Source organism: Octodon degus, unplaced genomic scaffold (genome assembly GCF_000260255.1).
Source record: "Octodon degus isolate 3935 unplaced genomic scaffold, OctDeg1.0 scaffold00107, whole genome shotgun sequence".
In the NCBI taxonomy this organism is placed as follows: Eukaryota; Metazoa; Chordata; class Mammalia; order Rodentia; family Octodontidae; genus Octodon; species Octodon degus.
Window position 1 is genome coordinate 132,488 of NW_004524683.1, and position 10,729 is coordinate 143,216.

Below are 10,729 nucleotides of genomic sequence, written 5' to 3' on the forward strand. Positions count from 1 at the left end.
TATTTATTGGGCACTTTGGTTCTATCTGGAAATGCAAAAGACTGTAGATAGTCCTCTGCCATTAAGACATTCAGAAGAGACTCATTAATGGATTTTTTTTTTTTTTTTTTTTTTTTGGAACCGGGGATTGAACTCAGGCCCTGCGCTTGCCAGGCAAGAGCTTATTCTACTGAGCCATCTCCCTGGCCCCTCATTAATGGATTTATTTTTTATTTTTTTTTTGTGGAACCGGGGATTGAACTCAGATCCTTGTATTTGCCAGTCAAGTGCTTATCCTACTGAGCCATCTCCCCGGCCCCATTAATGGATTTAGAGAATAAAATAGACATGATTCATACTGATGACACAGCAAAAGCAAGAAGCAAAGGGGGGAATAAGGACTTATTAGAAGGAGATAGATGACTGATAAAAATTGTGCGAAATTATGACATGAAACTATGTCTTGGTTTTTTTTCTCTAAGAAGAGCCATTTTTACATATGCACTCAGATTGATGAGTAGAATCTTTTGTACATCCTGTAGGATAGAATGGATGGTGAAAAGACTATGTAGAATTAGAACATTCTGCATTTGTTTGGTTACATTATTGACTCTCTGTGGTTGTGGGTGAGTCACTAAATGAGTTCAAGTAGCTCAATGTGAGATTATGCAGGTAGTAAATTATAGAACCAGAATTCAGCCCCATGTCTTTTTAACCATGGAGTGTCCGATGTCTATATACCCTTCTTTTTTTTTCTTTTTCTTTTTCTTTTTTTTGCTCTGAATGCCCTCAGGCGTGGTTTGGCTGGCTGGAGTGTTGTGGGAATCGAACTACAGCAACCGGAGGCTGACAGCTTTGTGGAGGCAGCCACTTAAATCTTTTTCTTTTTTTTGAGACAAGGTTTCTCTGTGTATTTAGGCTGGCCTTGAATGCAGTGATTTCTACGTCAGCCTCCGGAGTGCTGGGGTTAGAGCTGTGCACCATAGCACCTAACTATAGTGTCTGCACTCTTAACTGTTAAACTGTGTTGTCTCCCCCAGAATTTTGCTATATAGTTCAGGCTGGCCTTGAATTCACTATGTAAGCCAGGTTGGCCTCAAACTTTCAGTGATCTTCCTGCCTCAGCCTCCTGAGTACTGGCATGTCTCACCTGCAGTAAATTCTTGAAAATTAATCAAGACCAGTTACTCATGAAACAGTCATTCATACTTTTGTTAAAACTAGGAATTGAACATATGCTTAGCAAGCACTTTACCATTTAGCTGTATATCTCCAATCTGTTTTATTTAGTCTTAGACAGGATCTTGCTGTGTAGTCCAAGTTGGCTATGGACTCATGATCCTCCTACTTTGGCCCACCAAGTGCTGAGATTATAGAAACTACATCACCATGCCTGGCTAGTCTCGTGACCTTTTTAAAATTTTGTTTTAGGGCCAGCCAAATAGCTCAGTGGGTAAAAGCACCTGCAAACAGGTGCAGGGGCCAGGGGTTCAATCTCTGGGCCTGCCAAGTTGCCAGCCTTGCCCCAAAGGCACAGTGAGACAGCAGTTGAGCCTAGGCATGGTGGCGCACGCCTGCAATCCCAGCTCTTGGGAGGCTGTAAACAGGCGGATCACTACAAGTCCGATCTAGTAGTGAGCCCCTGAACACACTGTAGACCCTTCCCTAAATATACAAAAAAATAGAATAAAATAAAATGAAATTTTGTTTTGACAGAGTCTTAATCCAACATATTAAGTTGTTCAGGCTGACCTAAAACTTGCATTCCTCCTACCTCAGGCCTCTCAAATAAGTGGAATTATAGGCATGTGCCATCATGGCTGGCTTTTTTGTTTTAAGTAATAAATTTTATTGGGTGTATTTGAGGTTTACAACATGTCATAATATACAGATAGATAATAAATTGGTTACTGTAAATGAACCAAATTAAGTCTTTAATCTCACATTTTTTATTAGATAAGAATAGCTAAACTCTACTTAGCAAAAATTCTTATGGTTTTATTAATTATATTTATGTTGTATCTTAGGTCAGTAGACTTGTTCATCTTAATATTTGTGGCTTTGTATCTTTTCATCTGTATCTTCCCACCAGCCCCTATTTTATTTTTTATGAATTTAGGACAGGGTCTACAGGGTGTACAGGATCACACTACGTAGGTCGGGCTCAGTGATTCTCCTGTTTTCAGCCTCCCAAACTCTGGATTTACAGGCGCATGCCACCTAGCCTGGTTTCAATCGCCATCTCAGCGTGCCTGAGGGGCAGGGCTGGCATGGCACGCCGGGGATTGAACCCAGGCTGCTACTCTCTGCCGAAGCAGGAACTTTAGTTCGCTGAGCTGTCTGGCTAGCCTCCACCAGCCCCCATTTTACTCATAAGTAAATTTTATTTATGTGCAGCCTAAAACATATCAAAGTATGTATGAGGGACAGAGATTGTTGTGGGGAGAAAACAGCTCACTGCCTGCTTGCGGAGAAGACTTGGGATAGACAGCCACAATGTAGTCAGGTTTCAGAGTGCGAGGTAGAGATGGTGGCTTCCGCGGCCCCCTGGGCGCAGTGTTCAGTGATCCCACTAGCGGCAGCTACATGGGTCAAGAAAGTCACTAGGTATGAAGTCATTTTCAGGTGATACATGGCAAAATTATTAATAATATCGTGGTAAGTATATGTTACTATTCAAGAACTAGAAAACCAGAATCTTTAATTATTCACTTTTTACCCAAAAGTTTAAGATGAAAGTTTTACACCAGTTTCAGGTCTCTAATTTTGTCAAGGTAGATTATTTTTATAGTGATTAGGGTAGAGAGGGAATTCTGTCTCCATCTAAAACATAACTTATGTTCAAAGAGAAAAGTAAATCTAAACCACCAAGCTGTTATGTTTGAAAACAATTAATGAAGTCTATTGTGTTTTAACCAAACATTTTAGTTTAAAGGATTTTATATTAAAGGCAATTCAAATATTCCACAACTCAAAGATAATGTAGGAATCTGTTTTGAATGAAATAATAAAATCCAGAAAATCTGTTGCAAGGCCTGGAACTCTGCACAGCAGGTTCCACAGCAGAGCAGGTTAAAATCGATGCCTTCCCTTGTCAGTCTCAATTTGCTTTGGTCTTAGAAGGTAGAAGCATGTTGCTACCCAGTGCAAGCCTCCTCTTCATTAAATTAAAAAAGGTTTTCATCCAGCTCTTTCAGAAGTACTAAATAAGTGAAGATTTCTATTCATTTTTAATTGTTTTGAAAAATATTGACTCTGTGCTCTGTGGTTCACTTAATATGCTTAATGTAAAATAAAGCTTATGCTTTGAATTTATGTTTCATTTAGTGCTGTGCAAGCATCTGCAGAACATCAGAAAAGACTTCAGCAGTTCTTGGAGTTCAAAGAATAGCTCAGTAATATAAACTGTGTTCATTACACTGCTGATACAACTACAGACGGTACAGTAAATGTTCAGCATTCTTGGATCAGAAGAAATGGACTAATTAGATGCTTCCTTTGTCGTGGTGGTTGCTTTGAAAACTATACTTTAATGGGAGAAATCATGGAAAGAAATTCTCAACAGAATAACTGAAATCTGCCTTTTCTGTACCGATCACTTTTTGTGTGTGTGGTATAATAAAATCTTTATCCAGTTTTATAAGTGCATCAGTGGCCAAAGAAATATTTCTAGCTCTTATAACTTAATAATAATAACTCAAAATTTTGTAGAATTCACTTTTAAAAATAGTGAAGCCACTTCACAAATTATAATAGGTCACTTCGTCCGGACTTCCTAATCATTCTGAGATTAGCTCCCTGGAAATTTGAAATACATAAACTTTAAAAGGATAAAAGTAGTAATAATGGGAAAAAAAAATTCACAGAATAAAATACTGTCTGAAAGACATGTTTTGTTAATCTGTCAGGTTGTGTTTTTGTTTTCAGGGACAAATTAAATTTGCATGATTATCCAAAAAAAGTATCAATTTACAGATCCTAACTCTATATAAAGGAATGTAGAATAACTCAGTTCTTAAAAGATTAAACATTTACTTTTTTTTTTTTGAGAAATAGTTAAGCAACATGTATGAATTGATTTTGTATCATGCTAGTAAACAGTAAGTGTGTAGGTATTTTCCCAACTAGTTTTGCTTTCTTTTTCTGGAACAAAACATTAAGGGCTCACAGAGTTTTTCAAGTGAGAGAAGAGACCAGGAAGCTTTTCCTTCTTTCTGTACACTTCATCTTCATTAGATCAAATTACTTTGTACAGTTTGTCTGGCCTCACAGAAAGAGCAACTTCTGCCATATTAACCAGCTAATGAAAATATAATAGGAAAATCTTTAAAGCCGGAAGCAACTTAGTCATCAGATACCAAGTGGAACCGAAACATCAGGGGATTACTGTCCTGGAGTGTGTTGTGTGGCCCAGATGTGAGCAGGTGAGGTCATTTGCTAACTCAGTAGATAGAGGTCTTCAAGTCCTGGTGGTAGATATTTACTGGAATAGTGTTAGATAAAAATGTTCCTTCATAATTCTTTTCCTATTATCTTTCCCCTTCAGAGTCCCCCCAATTTTCTCTTTAAAGTCAGCACAGTATTGTACACACATCTTTAATGTGGTATATGTGTCTACCATTTGTCTCTCTATTAAGGTATTATAGCTTTACAATAGACTTTTATATTTTAGCCCTAGGGCCTATTGCTTCTTCAACCAGCACATACCAAATTATAAATGAATCCTTCTGGCCTTTAAAGTGCCTGTATGGGACAGTTCCCAGTTGTCAAGTGTTTTGGGTATTTAAGCTATTGCTACTTGGCCTCCGCCTTTCCTCCTTCTTTGTGTCTGAACCATCTCGCTAATGCTCACTCTCCTTTCTCTCCCCTATCCTCTGTCACTGAGCTATATCCCCACGTCCTTTTTTAAAAATTATTTTTATTTTTTGAGACAGGATCTCACTAAGTTGCTCAGGCTAACCTCAAACTTCTGATCTGGGATTACAGGTGTGTGAAGTTGAATTTCAAATGTAGTATATTCTTATGATGACCAGAAAATTGTGGCTAGGTTAACTGAGAAGTCTTATGTTCTATATATTAAAGCCATAAGTTTTTATATTCCTTAGCTGAAGCATTTTGGAAGGCAAGTCCTCGTAATGTTCTTCCATTAAAGAAGAATTGTGCTATTTAACCATTGGATTTTTGAGGCTGAAGATGGAATAATTCCTTTAAACTTTAGCCTGCTTGTATCAAATGTCTGAGTAGATTTATGTTCTTGCAGTTTCCATATACTTTGGACAGTGGTGTGTTTAATAAGCAATGTGAGGGGCCGGGGAGATGGCTCAGTGGAATAAGCACTTTCCTGGCCAGCGCAAGGGCCTGAGTTCAATCCCTGGTTCTGCCAAAAAAAAAAAAAAAAAAAAAAGCAATGTGAATATATCTGAGATCTTCATTTCTATTTTCTCTCAGGAGATTATATTGTGTAAAAAATACAGACCACATGATACCTGAATATTGGGAAACTCCTCACAGATCTGTGTTGTGTGTAGCAGGCGAGGAGGTCAGTTTCTTCTCCAGTTGTGTGTTGATGATGTAGGGGCCAGCTCTTGTGCCAAGGGTATTATTAAAAAGAGCTTCTGTGCACAAGGAGGACCTGAAGGAAGAGAGGTGTTTCCTTTGGTGAAGTCCCATTCTGCCTGTGAGTTCCATGCTGTGACACTGGCTTGAGAATTAGTGTCTGTAAAACCTTTCCCTGCTGTCAGTACAAAATGTGATGGTATCAGCTCTGTAATGTCTGCTTGACCTTCATTGAAGGCATGAAGCTTCAAAACTTCTTTCCCAAAGAATTGAGAAACTGCCTGGGAACAACCTTACACAGTTGAGCGGGCACAGTGGGCAACAGTTCTTTCCTTTGCTTGATTCCTTCCTTGGCAATTGTTTTCTGTGCCTTCCTATAAATATTTATGATACTTTATATCCTTTTGTTTATCACTGATGCTGAGTTGGGTAAAAAAAAAATCACCAATTAAAAAAATGGGACAATGAACTAAAATATGTGTGTCTACAAGTACAATTATTAATTTCCTGTGTGTGTGTTTCCTTACACCATTAGAATTTAATCTTGAGTTGTTGATTATAAAACTTGAAAAGGTTTAACCCTTAAGCATTCAGCTTTTGTCCTTGGCCAGACTATTTGGTGGGTGATCTGTGTTTATCAATAATCCCAGAATTCTCTTTCTTTGTTGTCTTGGCTGTCTTTCTCCCAAAGCTAAAACAAAAAGGGTCCAGGTGCTGAAAGCCATCCTTCAACAGAGGTTTCTTTCCTTGTCAAGACCGTGTGTCTCAGTGGATCATACTCTCCTACGCTAACAGTTATGTCTGGCAGCTTTACTCCAGGAGACCGAATTTCACCTCTGGGTAGCAGAAGAATTAAGGCTCTCTGTTCCCTTTATTACTCTCCTAATCTTTAGTTGTCTTTCTTTACAATTAAACAGTTTAAAAATGCAAATGGATAGGGCTGGTGAGATAGCTTAGTGGATTAAGTGCCTGCTTAGGCAAGCACAGGGAACTGGGGGTTCAATCCCCAGGACCAAATGCTGGGCCAGCTCTGCCCCTGAATGTGCTGAGCCTGAGACAGAGTCCGGGTGTGGTAGGACACTCCTATAATCCTGGTGCTAGGAAAGCTGAAAATGGGAGGATCACTATTGAGTCCTGAGCTGTGTAGTGAGACCCTGTATCAAATACATTATTAACAAAATAAATAAATAAAAACACAAATGGCTTTCATTCACTAGTTAAGAGTCTTAACTATTCTTAGCAAGTTGACCTTCATTTTCAAATAAGCATAAAGGGGATAGATGCATACCTCGGTAGTGCATTCGTGTTCCCAAGCAGCCTTGGCAGTTGCTGTAGTGATAATGTGCAAGTTGGTATAGAGCTGGCTAATTAAAACATTTACTGAGTGTCATAGCACATGCATTGGAAACGCACTAAGCCCCTGCCCTCAAGTGGTTTACAGTCTCTTGTGGGTGCACTTGGAGTGTGGCGCTGCCAGTTTCTGTGTGACATGGTAATTTGCAGTGTTCTCTTTTATTTTTTCTTCCTTTCTTTTTTGGTGGAACTGGGGATTAAACTCAGGCCTTGCGCTTGCCAGCGAAGCGCTTATTTCACTGAGCCATCTCCCTGGCCCCATTGTTTTCAATGTGTGGAGTCTGGGCTCTGCTTCAGTGCACTTTAGGTGTTGGCTGGTTCAGAGGAGATGCAATTTTTAACAAAGTCTGAACAAATGATCTGAAAAAATCACACAGTGAGAAGGGTGAGCAAAAGTTCTAGAGCAGAAGTTCTCAGTCTTCACTACACATTAGAATCTCTTGGGCAAGCTTATTAAAACACAGATGATTGGTCCCTCTGGGGCAGGGCAAAAGCATCTGCATCTCTAGTAAGTGTAAGCTTTACTGTGAGAACCAGTCATTGTTCATTTGCCCTATGGTACTCTCACGAGTGTGTGAAGGGTAAGTGCTGTAAATTGGAGGTTTCCATTTGATTCATTTATTGAGAAGCTTGAAGGACGCAGCCGGATACTAAAGGTAGTGAAGGGATGTGGACAGATACACAGGTTTCATATACTTACCTTGGAATGACAGCAGTTGATAAGATGCACATGGCCTCCCCTTGTAAATTGTGATCATTTGTTCCAGGATCTGAGTAACATCTTTGGGTTTTTTGAGACTAGTAGTCCAGGCTGGCCTTGAATTAACTCATTATGTAGCCCAGGCTAGCCTCGAATTTGTGGCAGTCCTGCCTCAGACTCACCAATGCTGGCATGATAGTTATACGCCACCATGCCTGGCTTTCGGTCATAATGTTTAGCAAACCTTTGTCTGCAATCCTGAAGTAAGGAGGGTTATTTATTGCTAAGATTGATGACAAAGGGGGCCTGTCCCTTAGCTCAGTTCTTTAAGTGGCTGCTTCAACAAAGCAGTTAGACTCAGGTTGCTGTGGTTCAATCCCTACAACTCAAGCCAGCCAAACCTGCCCTGAAGGCATTCGGAAAAAAAAAAAAAAAAAAAAAGATTGATGACAAAATTTGTTTACAGTAAAACCTGACCTGAACAGATGTGACTGTTCTTCCATTTTATTGTAGAGTGTCTTGATTGTGAGTTGTACCAGACTACTGTGATGCCATATAATGTATTTCCTTTTTAAAATCTGAAAAATTCTTTATTTTGAAACACCTTACAGCTGGGGAGATAGCTCAGTAGAATAAGCGCTTCCCTGGCAAGCACAAGGGCCTGAGTTCAATCCCTGGTTCGGGGGGGGGGGGGGATTTGAAACACCTTACATAGAATTTTAAGACAGGGATTAAAGGCTTTTAGTAAAATATTTCCGTTCACTCATTTGGCATTTGCTCATTGCCTGCTGTACACAGGCCCTGTGGTAGGTAGCAGTGGTGCAGAGTTGCAGACCTTGTGCTCAAGAGTTCATCTTGTGTGAGAAGAAAGTGGAAGCAATTTCTGCTTGCAAAGAACCCTTTGTGGGGCTGGTGAGATGGCTCAGTGGTCTAAAGCACCTACTTAGAACAAGCTTAGCTAGAGCACAGGGACCGCGGTTCAATCCCCAAGCACCACATGCCAGCCAGCCCCGCCCCCCGCTGGTGGGCTGAGCTGGCCACACACCACAAAATAAATAAATAAATAAATAAATAAATAAATAAATAAATAAATATTTAAAAAAAGAACCCTTTGTGTAGGGCCGGCCAGATAGCTCAGCGAATTAAAGCACCTGCTTAGGCAGACGCAGGGGCCGGGGCTTTGATCCCCAGCTTGCTGTGCCAGCCTCACCTCTAGGGCATACTGGGATGGCAGTTGAGACTGGGCATGGTGGCATGCGTCTGTAATCCCAGTGCTTGGGAGGCTGAAAAACAGGAGGATCACTAGAATTCTAATCTGTGTAGTGAGAGCCTATAGACTCTGTACTAAATACATTTAAAAAAAAAAAAAGGACACTTTTTATGCTTATTTACAAAGTGTTATGTCTTGGTATTGCTACTCGTTGCCTAAGCAGCTGCTTGCCTGCTCGAATAGTTGATCACATTTATGTCTCCATCCTTGTCACTAAATATAGTATATCCTCCAATGTCCTGGTGGTAGCCCCCTTTGTCACCTGCCTTATTTTTTTTTTTTTTTTTTTTTTTTTTTGGTGGAACCAGGGATTGAACTCAGGCCCTTGCGCTTGCCAGGGAAGTGCTTATTCCACTAAGCCATCTCCCTGGCCCCCTGACCTGCCTTATTTTGCAGTGCCAGAGGCTTCACCTTTCTCCCAAGTGTTCACTATCTCCTTGTACACATATATCTTCCTAGATACCATTGACCATGCATTGCACATAACCCTGAAGTCTAGTGGGCTATCACTGCAGAGAAACAGTGGATGATGACTTCTGAATCATAGGTCTTCATAGATTTTTGAAGCTATGCTGACTCCTGATTGGTCTATCCTTTTAGCTCTTAGGCTATTAGTAACAGTCCTTAGTTCTAGCTTTTAATATCTTAATCCATTAGTAATTGTTGACAGATCCTTTCCTATGTGAAGACTCTTAGTTGCAAGGACAGAATCTCTACCTCAAATTAGTATAAGCATACAAAGGAGAGCTGATCCTAAGGTTACAGGAAACCTTGGTGAGCCCAAGTAAATTGGCTTTTCTTTTTTTGAACTTGGTGTCACTATATTGTGCAGGCTGGCCTCAGACTCAAGGGATCGGTCCTCCTGCCTCAGTTTCCAGAGTGTTGGGATTATAGGCGTGCACTACCACAACCAGCTTTAGATTGGCTCTTAGGACTCATGAGGAACTTGGAAAGTTCCCAGGTTTTTTTAAAAGGTTCTGAATTTTTTTTCTCTCAGTGCTTTAATTCTTTCTCCTTGTCGCTTTCTACTACTAGCTTCTGTGTTCACGTGTAATAGAGACTGAGGATGTGTTTCTAACTGCCTGATTGAAAGAAATGAACCCTCACAGATAAGTATCCAAAGGTCTAGTTAGGCTTGAGCCAACATGGCTTCTGAGAGTTACCTTTGTGGATAAGAATGATGTGGAGAATATGGGCAGTGCTCTGAGTCTCCCAGAGAGGACAGATTTTGGGTTCTTCAAGACCTTCAAAGATGAATTGGTAAATTTTACTTTGGGCTGGGATCCCGAAGTGCTGTACCCTGGAACAGATGACAAACCTTTTAGAGATGCATGCTCAGACTGCAACTAAAACCCACTTATTGCAAAGTGCCAACACTGCAGGTAAACCTGGATACTGAAGTTTTAGTTCAGAAAAAGCAATTCATACATTAACATCTTTTAAAAACAAATAGTATGTGTGCTGTAGATTGATTACTGCTGCCCTAAAAGGTTGACAAAGAAGATTGCGAATATTGTCGTTGAGCTAGAATAGTCATTAATTTGAATGATCTCCAGGTCATAGCAGAAGGTGTCAGAAAACTGGGGATTAGACAGCACCTGAAGTCTTAGTTGTATCTACAAACAAGTTCTCAAATACACATCCAAACAGTTAAAAATAACCAGATGGGCTGGGGAGATAGCTCAGCAGTCTAAGCACCTGCCTGGCAAGCGCAAGGACCCAAGTTCAATCCCTGGTACCACATGCCATACCAGCCCTGGAACCCTGGGCATGCCATGCTGGCCACCAAAACCGGGCATGGTGGTACATGGGAGGGGAGGCTGAAACAGGAGAATCACAAGTCCAAACTGTATAGTGAGATTCTGTACCAA

The 10,729-nt window shown here is 40.4% G+C and overlaps 1 protein-coding gene across 1 annotated transcript in view; it reads left to right on the top strand.

The window, feature by feature from the left end:
* Positions 1–4,843, top strand: part of Ndc1 (NDC1 transmembrane nucleoporin) — a 68,260-nt gene extending 63,417 nt beyond the window's left edge. The window contains exon 17 of the mRNA XM_023724184.1: positions 3,307–4,843. Coding sequence (XP_023579952.1) covers positions 3,307–3,370 — 64 coding nt within the window. The 3' untranslated portion in view covers positions 3,371–4,843. The remainder of the gene's footprint in view (positions 1–3,306) is intronic.
* Positions 4,844–10,729: the final 5,886 nt, after the last annotated feature.